Source organism: Aspergillus vadensis, assembly GCF_003184925.1.
Source record: "Aspergillus vadensis CBS 113365 unplaced genomic scaffold BO88scaffold_5, whole genome shotgun sequence".
Lineage (NCBI taxonomy): Eukaryota > Fungi > Ascomycota > Eurotiomycetes > Eurotiales > Aspergillaceae > Aspergillus > Aspergillus vadensis.
The window spans coordinates 1,498,312-1,513,895 of record NW_020292043.1 but is presented as its reverse complement, the minus strand read 5'-3'; the positions used below and the strand labels follow the sequence as shown (position 1 = coordinate 1,513,895).

Below are 15,584 nucleotides of genomic sequence, written 5' to 3'. Positions count from 1 at the left end.
ATTTACCTCTTCGACACCTGGGTATCCCCAGTGGCAGACCAGTGAGTTGCAAGTGATCCTCGTATTGTGATTGCTGGTATTCCCGGACAAGACCTGCACCTTGACTGGAATTTACGGGTCTCGGTTTCCGGCCCTCCTTGGCTTTTCTGGAGCCCCGATACACGATGATCTGACCGACACCCCGGCTTGCTGGTGCTGGTGCATCTTTCGAGGATTAGCAGACCAAGAGAATTACAATCATACATTGATGCCATTTTATGCTCTTCCAGTCTACAAAGTTCTCACCACTTTGGACAGTCGATCAGCCTTGACCTGAGTCTCTCACAACTGGCGGTGTCAACCAAGCAGAGATCTGCCGTGCAACATTTGAACCAGTTGGCGGCTTTGCCGATCTCTGCGGAAATTCCCCGCGTCTTTCGTAAGCCGCGTGAGAAGCGACTAACTAGTCGAGTTAACTAGTTTACTGGGATTTTTGTTAGTGAATAATTAATTTGTTGGCTATACCTTTCTTTTCCTTCACTGGTTCTTGGGGTGGCACCAAAGGTGGCACCAATTACGCCTTCCTCTTTCAATTCCCCCGCCCTTCGTCAGCTATCCTCGGACGACTACTTCTTCGACGGTCTTCCCTCAACCCTTCGCGCCATCGCTCGCAATGGCGGACATGGGGGAAATGGAGTCCAACATGTCCAGCGCGCAGGAGAAGGAACCATCCTCCACCACGGCACTCCACGAATTACCACCGAATGATGAGGGTCGCCCCGCGGTCTTTTCCTCCACCGTTCAGGAGATCCTCTTTGTCGCCGTGGCCACCATGGCCATTGCCATGTCCTCGCTCCTGACCGGCAGTGTCACCGTCCTCACCTCACAAGTACAGACGGATCTGGGCATGACCACCGCTGAACTCACCTGGCTAGCCGGTTCCTCCTCGTGCGACATCCCTCATTTCCTCCTCTATGTCCCTTTTTGTATCCGTGTGTCTAATTATGAGCAATCTCTAGGCTCGCCTGTGGCTCCTTTCTCCTCTGCTTCGGCCGCCTGGCAGATCTGTTTGGCCGCAAGACACTCTTTCTCGGCAGTCTCGTCTTCTATGCTGTCTTCGCTCTGGGTGCCGGATTCTCCCAGAAGCCCCTACAGCTGGACGTGCTGAACGGCGTGATGGGTCTGATGTCAGCTGCCTCGATCCCGCCAGCGCAGGGGATGCTGGCCAGCCTCTACCCGCGCCCGTCCAAGCGCAAGAATCGGGTGTTTGCCTGTTTCAGCGCCGGCAATCCTCTGGGTTTCGTGTTTGGCACCATATTCTCGGGTATTGCAACCCAGCTGTTTAACTGGCGAGCGAGCTTCTTCTTGTTAGCGATCATTTACGTCGTGGTTGTGGCAGTCGCACTTTGGGTGGTGCCGACGGACCATGGAGCCAAAGAGCCTATGTCCCTCCTCGCTCTGAAAAAATTCGACGTTGTCGGGACCATTCTGACCATCGCTGGGATTGGCATGTTTTCGGGCGCCTTGAGGTGCGTTGCCTGACTGTCTTCATCATACCCTCCCCTTATCTTTCACAACTGACAGTGGATTCGGTTCTAGTCTTGGCTCGGATGCCCCTTCTGGGTGGAAGACGCCATACGTCCTCGTGCTACTCATCCTGGGCGCGCTGTTCATAATTGGCTTCGTCTTCTGGGAGCGGTGGTATGAGTACCCCCTGGTGCCCATGTTCATCTGGCGCGACCGGGACTTCTCCTTGGTCATCACGATTCTGCTGCTGGGCTTTCTCGCCTTTCCCATCATGACCTTCTGGATCTCGCTGTTTCTGCAGGAACTCCGGCACTACTCCGCCCTCATGGTGGCCGTGCACCTGCTCCCCATGGCGATTGGCGGCATCCTGGTCAACATTGTGGCGGGGCTCATCATGCATCGGGTATCAAACACGTTGCTCATGACGGTCGGGGCCACGGCGTACACGGGGGCCTTCCTGCTCATGGGGCTCCAGCATTCGAGCAGCAGCTACTGGGCATTCATCTTCCCCGGGTTACTGCTGGCGGTGATAGGGGCGGATTTTCAGTTCTGCGTCGCAAACATGTATGTGATGAGCGCATTGCCAGCCGACCAGCAGAGTATTGCTGGTGGCATCTTGCAGACGGTGACCAAGCTGTGCGTGACGATCGGGATGGGCATCAGCACGGCCATCTTCGATGCCGTCGAGGCGGGCGGGCCCACCAGCCATGGGTACTTTGCCGGGGATGCAATCGCCCCGTACAGCGCCACCTTGCTCTACTGTGCTGGAATATCGGCCGTCGGCATTCCCTTGTGTGCCTTTCTGCGTATCGGAAGACAGGGACATGGCGGGGATGACAAGGCGCGGGCGGCGGTGGGGAAGCGAAGCAGTTGGTGTGGGCGACGCAGGACCAAGCAGGAAGCGATCGAGGATGAACATATGGGCTCGACAGTATAGTCAAAAAATGGGAGGTACCTCATGTGTCTTGTATATTGTGTAAGTCGAGAATTGAGATCAATGGGCCACATAACTGTTGTAAACATCCTACTAGGATTTCCGATAGGTACCAACCATCCCCGAGGATGTGCTGCAGGAGGGCAATGACGTCACAGACGAAGGCGAGCCTTGTCCTAATGAAGGGAGAAAAGATGCTATGCGAAGCAGTAGATAAACTAGGTACCAGATACCATTTGGAGGCGATTTAGAGTTCTACAGCGATGACTGTCAGATGGTTGTGTCAGTCCATCCGTCAGGGCAACCCTGGATTCCCCCGCCCTATACGTCATTGCTTCGCTACTCTTCCTGCTCCCCTTCCAGATGAACTATCTGTCCTCGAAATCTCCCTTCGCAATCTTGCTTTCTCTTTCGATTTTTCTTGAAAATTTCATTTCATCTCACCTTCCCTCCTCCCTAACCTGCTGGCTCTCGTTTCGCCATCTCCAACATCTCCGCCATGTCTCTCAGTTCCGCGACCGGCAACCTGGCTGGCCGTCCGCCCAAGTTGACCAATGACCTCAAATCCACCGTCCAGCAAACCCAGGACACCACCACGCAAACTGCCACTCACTTGTCCGACTCGGTCCTCCCCGGTGAATATCCTGGCGACTCAGATCACATCCATGATGCACAGCGCGACGACACCAACAACGGACCCGTGCTGGCGCCTCTCCAGCAGTGGTGTCGCCAGTCCCTCCCCCGTCTGCTCGATCGCTTCGAAGCCCATCTCGCCGGACTGCTTTCCTGGATCCTACCAGCACCGCGTCAGGCCTGGCTGTACGATGAGGCCGCGCGCCGTCCCGCCAGCACCACCTTTCTCATCTGCCAGGCCATCTGCTGCGGTGTGCCCTTGCTCGTCTTTCTCGCCGGTGTCTTTGTCTTCGCTGCGGTCGCCATTCTTCTCTGGGCGATACTGTCGGTTCTCATCCTGGGGCCGGTGCTCCTGGTAGCCAGCATGATGGGCGTGTCGCTGTGGGGTTGGGGTTGGTTGCTGTACGGCCTCGTCAAGTGGATCGATGAAAAATACCTGGGCGGGTTGATCTCTCGGTTCTGGCTGTCGCGTATGCCATCGCCGGAGGGTCAGGATCAGGAGTCGGCAGAAGGACAGGATGGAACCCAAGAGAAGAAAGCACAGTAAGGTGACTAGTGATGCTGAATGTTCTTCATTCTGTTTGATGATTCATGATGATCTTAATTCTTGAATTTGTTAGGCCTTCTTGTATCTACCGTAGGTCAGTTCTCTTCAGATTGTATATATATTTGGAAGCAGTAGCTCGTTCGGCATGTCCTTTGAGTGCACCTTCGTCGCCGTTGACTGCATCAAATAGTAGTTTATGTGATATTGTTAAAGTATCTAAACATTTCTGAGTCTTCGACTACTTAGAACTGAGCAGTACTACTATCAAGTTGTTATAATGGATGTTAGTAATACATTGTGCCTGTGTAGCTCAGAATCTCCGAAGCATTCCCGCTGACACACACAATCTCGGCTACTGCGGTCAAGTTCTTATTTTTATTTTCTACTAGCTTGGGGATGACAAGAGTCTGGAATCATGGCTCACCGGCGAGACCAACGTGCCCCTCTTTTCTTTTCTTTTTCTTCTATCCTTTCTCGCACTAATTACAACACTACAAAGTAGCTCAGCCCTCTCTAGATATTCACTGGATACTAGTTGTCCTCCTTACGTACCGACGCACGGCAAGTGGGTCATCCAACAGGGTCCAACAAGAATTTTTTTTTCTGCTCCTTTCAAGGCCCCCTTCGTCTTCATGACAGCCTCTGCGTTGATTCTGCATCGTAAGTGTTTAAATTAGGTGTTGTAAGAGGTGTTGGAAATAATGGTGATATGGTATCAGCAATCTGGGGGAAAGGAGCAATGGGAAAGTAAGTGGGGATCCGGTCATCCTCTCCTCTCCTCCATCTGGTTCGGGGATCGACCATGGTTAGTCATTGGCCAGTAATCAACCATTCTTTTCCTTCTCTATCCGCGGAGATTGAATGGCCTGAGCAGAGAAGAATGCTTAACTCCATCTAACCGGCCAACCAGAGCATCGGACATTATCGGAACTGGGTCTGCTCTACTATCTTTTTTATCTGATGATAATCGGTTCTGCGGCCGGTGCCGGGGCCTGTTGTAGGGCTCCCGCCAAAGCTTCCCTTCAACTTAAATTTCTGCCCTGTCCCTACCCTCCAGGGGCACCAGTTTGATCCCTCCGCAAAGTCAGTCTGCAGAAACACCCCCGATGCGCGAAAGCACGTCCGACAAGAGGGCGGCAGAAACGGTGGTGGCCGACCAGGAGGTGGGAAATGGTTCGCCGGCAGCCTACCGTCCCACGCGTTGGCAGAGCAATTTGACCATCTTGAGCTGCGTGAGTCAAAGCCAATGATTTTTTTCATTTTCCATTCTTCCCCCAACTGAAATCTACCACCGGATGCGTCGCTGACCAGTCTCTGTCAGTATATCGCCAATTTCAGCGATGGCTTTCAAAACCAATTGGCCAACCCCACCAATGTCATCTTCAAGAAACTGCTGGGCAAATCCGGCTACCCATCGGAGATGCAGACCCGCATCAGCAATTCACTGCTCATCGGTGCGATCCTGGGAGTGGTTGTGCTGGGATACGTCTCCGACATGGCCTCCCGACGCGCGGGTCTCCTCTTCACCTCGGGCCTGGTCACCATCTCCACGCTGATGGCCACCCTGGCCCTACAGGTGCACCCTTCTTACAACATGCTCTGGTACTTTGTCATCGTCCGTGGCATCTGTGGGTTTGGAGTGGGCGGGGAATACCCTCCCAGTGCTGCGGCCGGTCTGGAAGAATCTGACGATGTATGTGTCCCATCCCCTTCTCCCCTGCCAGCGCACTAGGAAGCAGACCATAATGAAGAACTTCAAGAATGTGCAGCTAAACTGAATGTTTGCATCTAGTTCCAGCGCCGCTACCGTGGCCCCGTCTTCGTCTCCTTCACCACGCTGATGGCCACCACCGCCTCTCCCATTCTGATGATCATCTACCTGATCTGCCTCAAGGCCACCGATAACAACCTGCCCGTCACCTTTCACGCCATCTACAGCATTGCCACCATCTTGCCCGCCATCATCATGGTCTTGCGATTTTTCATGACCGACTCGACCTTGTACCACCATTCCAACTTCAAGCGCCAACGGAAGCCCGCCCGATTCTACTGGGTGCTGGTGCGCCGCTACTGGAAGCGCCTCTTCACCACCTCATTGGCCTTCTTCCTCTACGACTTCATCAACTTCCCCAACAGCATCATGTCGAGCACCATCATCTCCTCGCTCGTCAAGGATGGCAACATCCAGACCACCGCCATCTGGCAAGTCATCCTAGCTGCGCTGCCCGTCCCCGGCGTCATCATCGGCGCCTGGCTGACCAATTCGATCGGACGCCGGTACACCGGAATGGCCGGATTCGCGGGCTACGTGGTCCTGGGGTTCATCATCGGTGGCACCTACACCAAGCTCTCCCAGCATATCGCGGCCTTTGTGGTGCTCTACGGACTGCTGCAGGCCTTTGGACACATGGGGCCGGGCGCCACGATCGGCCTCATCTCCACCGAATCCTTCCCCACCGCCCTGCGCGGCATGGGATACAGTGTGGCTACGGCTTTCGGTCGCACGGGAGCGGCGGTGGGCACGCAGTGTTTTACGCCCTTGCAGGATGCGGCCGGAGACAGCGCCACCTTCTACCTTCTCGGTGGCGTGGCGATTCTGGGCATGATTGTGTACTGGTTCCTGCCGGAAAGCGGCAAGTTGGATCTGGAGAAGGAGGATCGCGAGCTGGAAGAGTATCTGGCTGGGCATGGGTTCGTGATGGAGAAGAATTACTGATTGTAGATACTACTGGTATATATGTCTTATAGACAGCTATAATGTCCGAAATGTGAAATGACAACGATCATGATCGCTATGAACTTCACCTATCCTAGCTTGGATGTATTAACCTTCTATGTTTCCTTCGAGCCCATTCTATGCTAATCCATCTCCCAGCCGGACACAGATGGATAGCTGTATTCTCAGAGTCCGCTCGTCCAGGAAGATCTGCTGGGTGCCTCGTTTCCACGCCCATGTCCATCGTAGCCACTAAATGTTCATTCAGTTTTCGGTAGGGTGAAAGGTATCATCTTAGGTCAACTGACGGCACTTGTTGATGGTTCCTCGGATTTGTGGGTTAGGTAGGGCATGTAGCACCTCGGCCCGGCTGATTGCCAGCAGCAGAAGATGACCGCGCAACATAACCGAGGGAAATGGCCAGGATACGACTGGCCCCTGTGCAATATCACTAGCTCTTTTCCTCCTTCTTCAATGCTTTGCGCTACCGGTACAACGCATTGTGAGAGGGACTTGAGTGATGTAGTGCTGCGTGAGGAGACGTCGGTAACACGTTCCCGCATGCGACACAATAAGATCCTGTCATTTGTGATTCGATATAGCCTCCAAGGTGCCTGATCACCGCTGTGCCGCTTATTAGCAATCAGATCTTCAGCTAAGCTACAAGTCGGAGATGGGATTGGCTGCTCTATTCAGCGATTGCGTGCAGTAGTACCATTTTTTATCAATCCACGTGTCGCATGAGTTCCGGCCATAATTCACCGGTCGGACTGTCGGTTACTTTCTTCACGAATGAGCAGACCGAGAAGTATTGGCCATGCTGAGATGTGACCAAAGTGACTGAGCTCCCATTGGGCTGGGAGAGTGGGCGAGAATTGCCGTCACTTATTGGTCACTGCCATCTGGAGTCACCCTGAGCCTTTTCCGAAAATGGTGATTGCAATCGAGAGAACATTATGACAAAACAAGTTCATCCCAGAAGATCCAATAAATGTTGTGCTGAGAGTGGGGAGTGTGTGAAGAACACGATGGAAGCAATTCACGCCATTCCAGCCCGCAGCAGCCATGATGATGACATGCGACCGGGACGATCGAAATAGTTTAGTAGTGAGCAGGATAGGTCAAGACGGTTTGACACGCGACCCACGCGGGGAGACGATAAGCCAGACAGAATACATTGTAGATAAACTAGATAAACTAACGCGATAACTATACGATCCAAGCAATGAAAATGTTCTTCCTCGCCATTTTGGGGCTTATCACGCCATATCCACTTCCGCCTCATCTGCCAATCAAACCCTCGACATCCTCAAACTATCCCAACCAGATTCTTCTCTCTTGTCTCTCTCCCTCTCTCTCTTGACCCTTTGTTTACTTGATAAATTAAATACTTCTTCTTCTGCTGCAGGGCTCGTCGATCCTTGCATTCCGATCGAGTCAACTTCCCACTAGAATCTGCTAGTTGATTTCCAGCAGTTCTCACCCTGCAATCATGACAGCTCCTCCGATGTATCGCCAGGAGAAGCTGGAAGAGGCGCCCACTGATGTGGCCGAGCTGACATCCGACGAGTCCACTTCCACCGAGATCTGGAATGCCTTGGTGACCGAAGGTAGGCTGCAAACTCCAAATCGACAACTTTGGGAAGACCGAGGCTAAGGATATAGACCATCAACATGAGATTCAACTTCGAACCATGTCCTGGCAAAAAGCCGCCTGGTTGCTTGCTGGAGACCAAGTCTGTCTGGCTATCATGGCTCAATCCTGGTCACTCTCGTAAGTCAACAGAGATTTTCATCTATTGGCCCGTGAACTGACCATCATCATTGGGTCCCCTTAGCGTACTGGGATGGGTACCCGGCATCATTACCATGGTTGTGTCCGGCGCTCTCTTCTGGGTCACTTCCCTCACCATGCACAAGTACATCATGAAGCACCCGCAAATCAAGAACATTTGTAGGAACTCCGCTCTCTCTCCATCTCTCTGATGTCCCCTGTGATGGAATATTGAGGCTGACTTGAGCTCGTCTCCCCCCGGAACAGGTGACTTTGGCTACTATGTCTTCGGCAAAAGCCAGACGGCATACATCTTTTCCGGCTTCATGTTGCTGGCTAACAACATCCTGCTGATCGGTTTCCATATCCTGACTGGAGCCAAGGTGCTGGATACTTTGTCCAGTCACTCGCTGTGTACCGTGACCTTCTCCGCGATCGTGATGGTCATGGGCATCGTCCTGTCCGCTCCACGAACCCTGCATCATGTCTCTTTCATGTCGATGTTTTCGGGTAAGTTATGATCCACTCCACCGCAATGTCTGCGCCCTGTATTTCGCTAACAATATCAGCGGCCTGCATGGGTATTGCCATCCTATTGTTCCTTATCTTCGCGGGCATTGAGAAGGCACCCCTGGATTATCCGACCGATGGACCTGTGCGAACATACGCCTTCCCCTTGCCCGGCACCAGCTGGGTGGATTGCATGAATGCCGTCTTGAACATCACCTTCCTCTGGGTGCCCCAGATTCTCTTCCCCACGTTCATCGCCGAGATGGAGCATCCGGAGGACTTCCCCAAGTCACTGGCGGTCCTGGCTACCATTTCCACCATCCTCTTCATCATGCCGCCCGCCATCGGCTTTCACTATCTAGGCCAATACGCCACTGCGCCTGCCTTTGGCAGTCTAGGCCTCGTCGCGTACAGGAAAGCCTCGTTTGGTTTTGTCATCGTGCCCACGCTGATCATCGGCGCCATCTACGCCAACGTCACCGCCAAGTTCATTTATTCCCATCTGTTGGGCACCTCCAGACACGCGCACAGCAACACCGTCGTGGGCTGGGGCGTCTGGGCTCTGGTCATGATTGGCATCTGGGTGGTGGGATTCATCTTCTCCGAGGTCATTCCCAGCATGGGCGACTTTCTCTCGCTGCTGGGTGCCGCCTTTGACTCGTTTTTCGGCTTCATCTTCTTCGCGGTGGCCTACTGGCATCTCTACCGGGGGAAGCTTTTTGTGGGACTCGGGCGCACGGCGATGACCCTGCTGCATGCCTTCGTCATGGCTTGTGGTTTGTTTCTCTTGGGCCCGGGATTGTATGCGGCGGTAGAGGCCATCATCACGGATTACTCGGGATCGGTTTCCCCGGCGTTCAGTTGTGCCAGTCTGGGAATCTGATGGGCGCGGTGGTTCTTCTTTCTTACTCCTTGTATTAATTGCTCGATGCGTCAGCATGCTGCGCTAAGGTTGTTATGATCATGACTCTCTCTCACGATTATCGAGATTTATAGATATTACTTCCCAAATAATAGCCTGAGGGGCTGTTCCTTCCGTCAGCTCAACGGACTGGGCGTCTAACACGCTATAAAAGATATTATATTCAATCGGAGAGGCGTAATGAAACGATCAATGCAAACCGGTTACCCGACCAAATTACTCTCCCGCAGATAGCTTAAACGTCTGGTGGATGCTGACCTGGTTTCCATGACACCAGGCTTCTCCCTCCGGGTTCAGTATCTCCTGGCTGCTATTGGCGTCACTCCGTGGGCTCCCAGCCATCGGCGAGGAAACCGTTGTGACGGTAAGATGATCCATCTGACCAGGAACGAGGTCAGGACGCCAATACCGGGGATCGCGCATGCTCTTCTTCGAGGCCTCTCCTGTCCAGCTAGACAGCGGGTAGGGGCCATCGCTGCCCTGCTTCCCCGGAACCCGGCGACCTTGAGTGCTGGTATTCTCGAGGAACCAGCGGCATAGCGCGCGTAAAGTGACGAGACTGCCAGCTGTAATGCCAAGACCGGTCTCGATGATGGACCAAATGGCGATTTGGTATGTCGAATCTGTCTCGCGTCAGAAACTATGCAGTGTACCAAGAGCCGTTGGGGCGGTCACTTACAGAGGAAATCGGTGTCTCCATAGTGATGAAGAAAGGGAAGTCGAATGATGACAGCAACACTCGCACTGGAGCTGGGTTAGGACGTCACGACTAGAGCATCTCAACGAACAGACACGTACATGGCTCCAAGGCTGAGAATCACGCCTAGTGCGACCTTGGTGCGGCCGTTCATCTGCAGTCGCCAGATCAAGAACACGGGCAAAATTCCTAAAGTGAAGTCGCAGAAGATGGTGATGGCGCTGTACAAGTAGGCAATGGCCAGCAGGGTCTCGATCGACAGGCAGGTTCCCGAATGAGTGGGTTCTAGACGCAACCAGAAGTATGAGACAGGGTGGCAGTCGAAGAGCAGGACCAGCCAAAACATCAAGCCGATGGCTGTGACAACCCCGATGATGGTCCACAGAATGATGCGATGCGCTTGGCGTACAGTCAATCGCAGCAAAGCGAGCGCGATGGATACTTTGGCGACAGCGGAGGCCCAGAGATATAACATCTGACCTAGCCACCACCACTACAGTTCTCCATCTTAGCATTAATGGTTACATACAGACAAGTGAAGGGGACAGATGCCTCTTACCAGCATGGCTTTCTCTATTGTCTTAACACTGGTGAAGTCCAGCATCTTGTGACCCACTCCGGTTTTCGCTCCAATCATGCAGCAGACGTTAAGGAAGATGAACAGCACCTGCCGGAGAGTTAGTTAACTGTCGGTTCCTCGAGCATCATGCATAACCCTCGTCAAGGCGACCGTACCAAAGCAACAATCATCAGCGCGTCATCCCATCCGAAGGCCCGCACCAAGTGCACACGGACAAACGTGCGCAAAGCAACTGCCACTGTGCCTATTCCCATCATCACCGCCGCGACGACGAAGATGGCGAGGCTGCGGCCCACCAAGGGCATCGATTCACTCATCCTGAATCACACGAGATGTTTGGTGGATGCAACTCGGGGACGGGAAAGGAGTCAAAGTGTTGCGGTGCACTTAGGGAATGTCGCGACTTTTCATTGCGGTGGGCATTTGGCTCGTGGGCCCGACTGGATAGAAGCTGGAAAAAGCTGCTGTTTCAGCCACGCGGGTCCGGCTTTTGATGTGCACAGAGCAAGCCATGATAGTTGAAGAGTCGTAGCGAACCAGTGGAGCTGTTTGCGCCCAGGGGCAGCGTTCCTGACTCTCGGTCACGCCTCAGCTGCATGGGATAGGAAGGCCATGACTCTGGGCAGGCCCACCAAAACTGTATGCGAGATTGGCCCTGACTCGATGTTTTGGGGCTGGAACCAATGCGATGGGAGGATGGTAATGCCAATGCGGGCGAGATCGATGCTAGCGGCCCTCGCTACCAAACACTCGCCGCCAACCCCAAGCCCGGCACTCCGGTTCATCCGGAGGACAGTAAAATTTAGTGTATAATTCTATCATCAGGAGTCGATGGAAGGAAGATCTTGATTACTATAATAAACACCACGTGGAGGCCTCGTCTCTTCGGTCTCCCGTCCAACAGTTCGTCAGAGCGTCCACAAGGAGAGTGCACAGATCCCGACGAAGCTATTGACGACCGGCGCCCTTTTTGGGTACAGAAATAGAAAGGGAGGCCCACAGTATGACGGCAATTAATATATTAACAGTTGTTACTATATTGTCATGTGGAAACCTCTACTGATCGAGTATCATCTTGCGCCAACTATTTATCGATAACCTCCGTCCCCATTCTTCGCCTCGACGATCCCTTCCTCCATCCCTACTGTTTCCCTCCCAGTCATCCAAACAGGGTGGCTCACTCCACGTGGCTCACCGAGGCCGCGCTGCTGTCCTTGGACGCATCTGGACCTGCTTGGGCATTCTTCTGTCGCTCGTACTCTGCCTCCTCGCGCTGCCGGTATCGCCAGGGACGCTGCGTGGACACTGCGTCTGGATCCCGCGTAACCAGCAACGGTGGGTTCGAGCGATAGTAGTCGTCCAGGTCTTCCAGAGTCCGATTTGCTGCACCAAGTCAGTGAAGAGTCATCGAGAGGGGGATGTGACCGACTCACCAGTCTCGGGGTAGAAGAAGTAGAAGATGGGCAGAGAGGCCGCGTTCGTGACTGTCCAGACAATCCAGAACCGCCAGCCAATCTGCTGGATGCCAATTGGTGTGATTTCAACAATGGCAAAATTGGTGATCCTATCGCATGCTCAGCCGCTGTGAATAATCCGCACCAACTGCAAGCTGCACCTACCAGTTTGTCGCTGTCGACACGGCTGCACCCTTCGTCCGCATGGGCAGCGAGTTAATCTCGGTCGGATACAGCCAGGGCACCCCCAACATTCCAATGCCGAACGCGATATAATAGAGGAAGAAAAACGCGACCGAAGCAGTCGCGTATCTTGTGTCTATTTCGGCAAAGCGGAGCAGAATGGTGATCACCAAGAAGCAGACGAACTGCCCGAAGGTGGAGAGCAGCATGAGACCACGTCGGCCAAATCGCTCAACCATCGTGACAGCCACGCTGGCAAAGACGAAATACACCGTCGCATTGCATGCGCTGAGCAGTCGCGACATGCTGTTGGAAAGTCCGACCGAGTTGATGAGCACCAGCGGCAGATAGTACGACATGATGTTGATCCCTAGGTGCCGTTAGGTCGACAATTCGAAGACATTGTATCACAGCAACTATCATACCCTGAAACTGCTGCAGCGCTTGAGAGCCGGCCCCCAGCAGCAACCGTCGCAAGGTTTTGGTATCGTTGGTAGACCGGCCAGTCAACAGATCCCGCCAGGGCACCGCATTTTCTCGCTCATACTGAATACTATAAACAATCTCGCGATGCTGCGTTGCCACATAAGGGTCATCTTTCGGCTTAGCCTCAATGCTGGAAATGACGTGTAAAGCTTCGTCCGTGCGACCGTGGCATAGCAACCATCTGGTCGAGTCAGTGGACTAACATGAAAAGGTCTCTGTGGTGCGCACATACCGGGGGGACTCGGGCAGCCAGGGAACTGTGGCAGCGAGAACGAAGATGAAGAAGAACTGAAGGGCAATAGGAAGTCTCCAGGCCAGAGCTCCGCCGTGGAAGGAAAGCCCGTAGTTGATCCAATTGACGAGCATGAAGCCTCCAACATTCAAGGCCATCTCCATGATTACCAGTCGGCCTCGCCAGGAGACCTGGGCAGTCTCCGTCTGCCAGATTGGTGCTGTGGCGGTGTTGATGCCGTTTCCAATTCTGCAACTGTCAGCGAAGGCCATACCGCTAGTATGTTATCTCTGACCCTAGGATGATTCGGCCAACAAACATCTGAGCGAGATGATACGAGCTCGCCTGCAGAATGGTGCCCACCGCCATAATGGCTGTTCCGATCAAGATCGACTTTTTCCGACCGAGCTGTTCCGAGATGGCAAAGGCGCAGAGGGCCCCGAGAAAGCAGCCGACGTCGTAGATGGCTGTGACAGTCGACAGAGTGGAAGTCTTTGACGGTCCGACCAGATCGTGGACCTCGAGAAAGTTCTGGGTAACAACCACGCCACCTGCCACGCATTAGATCATGAGATCTGGGAGATTATTGCTGGGAAGACGTACTAAAGACCCCTTGGTCATACCCGAACAGGGTCATATCCGTAGCACAAGCAACCTAGACAGTCAGTACTTGGTACTAGCTCTTCGCATACGCTGATCTTGTACCGTAATCCAAAAGGTGAGCCATCCTCCGACAAGCCCAAAGTAGGGCTTCCTTGCAATTGAGTCAGTCATTGTGGGCTCAGTATAGATATATCGGCCAGACTGAATCAGGGTGGGGGGGCGCGCATGCTCTTATAAGACGCCGACGCCTTACCCCAAGTCAACAGCGCGGGGGTGGGGTACCATCGTGGGGGTTGATGCTTCATTCAACAAGGCTGCATTTGGTGCATGCACTTGCCGCAGGACTTGGAAATAGATGACGAGGGTGGCAACTCCATGGCTACGTTACATCCGACCAGCTGTTGGGGAGAGCAGTCAGAGGCTACTTGGTCCTGCCGGAGATGGCGTCATGATACTAGTTGATAGTCATACACATCCTCCTTTCAATAGCCGAGGATATTGAGGTTAAGCTTCATCCCCCACGCTGGTCGATCTCTGTGGAAAGGAAGGTTGGGCAAAGAGGGAGTGTGAATGGATGCAGATGAAAATCCGGGGGGCATGAGAGAAATGCGGGGAAGATAAGATCTCGGAGAAAATGCGTCGATCTTTTTTCCTGTTCAGCCTGTCAGGTTGTTTCTCCCCATCTGTCCAGCCTTTTAAGTTTAGAAGATCCTGATGGTTTGTTCGCATTGGTCGGGGCATTTCTTTCGCAAACGCTGAATCGATGTTCTCCCGTGCGTCCTTTAGCAGGAGCTGCCAGATTCTTCTACAACATAATATGGTATTAACGTCGGATCCACTACGTCTTTTTGCACTACCTGCAGAAGACTTTAATACAAACGAGAGGTTTGTATACTTGATTATTGGGCTCGATCTTCGTAGCTATAGCCCCATACCGTCGAGAATGAACTCAGAAGCCCTGGCTGGATGGCTATGAATGTGGGGGAATCTTGTTTGCGGTTCTTGGATGATTTGTAAAGGTGGACACGACTCAAGCTCGACATTTGCCCCAAGTCACTGGTGGGCTACTCTATATTAAGTAGCTAGTACCTGATTACCCTTGCCCTGCCACTGCAGTTATAGCTCCCTTTGCTGTTCTTTCTCCCCTTCTCCTTCTCACATTATGAATACTACTCCCTATTGGTATAAGGTATGCTAGCGCAACGCTTATCTTCGCGGACATTGCTTGTGGCCCGAACGGAACTAATCGCTCCACCCCTTCATCGGAACCAGTACCGCTATGAATGGCACAAATGCTAGGGATATTACATGGGTGTTTAATTCACTGCGCATTCTGACCTGCACATTATGGAAGGGACAACTCATCAAGACGGTTCACGATGTGGCAGTCATTGCATCGGCTGCTGTAGTGGCACCTCGGCCAACTCCTTTTGGCCCAGACGGCATCCTTTCCCTTATGGTGCAGGCATTCCACGCGTCGGGGATTCTAGAGATGCCGAGTATAAGGCCCTAACGCGATGCGGGACACCGGGGGACTCTCACCCATCTCTGTAAGTCTGAATCTGCAAGGCACTGTGATACACCATGTCAGGTACTTGCAGAGTGCAACTCCTACCCCTCAGTGCACACTAGAAGGATATCAATACAGCTATCAAATGTACTACATGTTTGGAGAGAAGGCTGTCCAGCGCCTTATCTGAAGTTCTCAAGGAGTAGTTCGCGGCTTCATCGAATAGTACATGTTCTTGCTCACACACATATATATACCGAGTCTAGATATATTTTCCTTTCCCACCGTTTCATTCTA

The 15,584-nt window shown here is 53.1% G+C and overlaps 6 protein-coding genes across 6 annotated transcripts; 4 read left to right on the top strand and 2 right to left on the bottom strand.

Annotated features, from left to right (window-relative positions):
• Positions 1-682: 682 nt before the first annotated feature.
• On the top strand, positions 683-2,620 carry BO88DRAFT_361446 (uncharacterized protein; the record flags this gene model as incomplete). The annotated part of the gene is made up of 3 exons (XM_025703878.1): positions 683-927; positions 999-1,508; positions 1,579-2,620. 3 exons carry the CDS (start codon positions 683-685, stop codon positions 2,441-2,443), a joined length of 1,620 nt encoding a protein of 539 aa, XP_025565667.1. The 3' UTR covers positions 2,444-2,620.
• Positions 2,621-2,710: 90 nt separating this feature from the next.
• On the top strand, positions 2,711-3,817 carry BO88DRAFT_403156 (seipin co-factor family protein). The gene has a single exon (XM_025706295.1). The coding sequence runs from the start codon at positions 2,940-2,942 to the stop codon at positions 3,618-3,620; it is 681 nt and encodes a 226-aa protein (XP_025565666.1). The 5' UTR covers positions 2,711-2,939; the 3' UTR covers positions 3,621-3,817.
• Positions 3,818-4,678: 861 nt separating this feature from the next.
• Positions 4,679-6,336, top strand: BO88DRAFT_486309 (metabolite transport protein; the record flags this gene model as incomplete). Its single annotated transcript, XM_025712423.1, has 3 exons — positions 4,679-4,852; positions 4,942-5,313; positions 5,413-6,336. Exons 1-3 carry the CDS (start codon positions 4,727-4,729, stop codon positions 6,334-6,336), a joined length of 1,422 nt encoding a protein of 473 aa, XP_025565665.1. The 5' UTR covers positions 4,679-4,726.
• A 1,492-nt stretch (positions 6,337-7,828) lies between these two features.
• BO88DRAFT_478794 (amino acid transporter) lies at positions 7,829-9,580 on the top strand (the record flags this gene model as incomplete). The annotated part of the gene is made up of 5 exons (XM_025712025.1): positions 7,829-7,946; positions 8,002-8,110; positions 8,175-8,290; positions 8,378-8,620; positions 8,680-9,580. The coding sequence occupies 5 exons, from the start codon at positions 7,829-7,831 to the stop codon at positions 9,501-9,503; spliced, it is 1,410 nt and encodes a 469-aa protein (XP_025565664.1). The 3' UTR covers positions 9,504-9,580.
• A 178-nt stretch (positions 9,581-9,758) lies between these two features.
• BO88DRAFT_478793 (pectinesterase precursor) lies at positions 9,759-11,136 on the bottom strand (the record flags this gene model as incomplete). The annotated part of the gene is made up of 5 exons (XM_025712024.1): positions 9,759-10,165; positions 10,222-10,286; positions 10,341-10,732; positions 10,799-10,906; positions 10,975-11,136. The coding sequence occupies 5 exons, from the start codon at positions 11,134-11,136 to the stop codon at positions 9,759-9,761; spliced, it is 1,134 nt and encodes a 377-aa protein (XP_025565663.1).
• Positions 11,137-11,846: 710 nt separating this feature from the next.
• Positions 11,847-13,965, bottom strand: BO88DRAFT_403155 (sugar porter family MFS transporter). The gene is made up of 8 exons (XM_025706294.1): positions 13,880-13,965; positions 13,778-13,829; positions 13,470-13,725; positions 13,175-13,423; positions 12,882-13,123; positions 12,439-12,826; positions 12,253-12,383; positions 11,847-12,202 (listed from the first exon to the last, which is right to left on the bottom strand). The coding sequence occupies exons 1-8, from the start codon at positions 13,946-13,948 to the stop codon at positions 11,997-11,999; spliced, it is 1,593 nt and encodes a 530-aa protein (XP_025565662.1). The 5' UTR covers positions 13,949-13,965; the 3' UTR covers positions 11,847-11,996.
• Between the last annotated feature and the right edge of the window lie 1,619 nt (positions 13,966-15,584).

What these genes read in the sequence shown, in the direction of transcription:
- BO88DRAFT_403156 (XM_025706295.1), top strand. Translation starts at nt 2,940, where the DNA reads ATGTCTCTCAGTTCCGCGACCGGCAACCTGGCTGGCCGTCCGCCCAAG.
- BO88DRAFT_403155 (XM_025706294.1), bottom strand. Translation starts at nt 13,948, where the DNA reads ATGACTGACTCAATTGCAAGGAAGCCCTACTTTGGGCTTGTCGGAGGA. An exon ending in GGCTCACCTTTTGGATTACG is followed by an intron (nt 13,830 to 13,879) that starts GTACAAGATCAG and finishes CTGACTGTCTAG; the next exon opens with GTTGCTTGTGCTACGGATAT. An exon ending in TGGCTGCCCGAGTCCCCCCG is followed by an intron (nt 13,124 to 13,174) that starts GTATGTGCGCAC and finishes TGACTCGACCAG; the next exon opens with ATGGTTGCTATGCCACGGTC.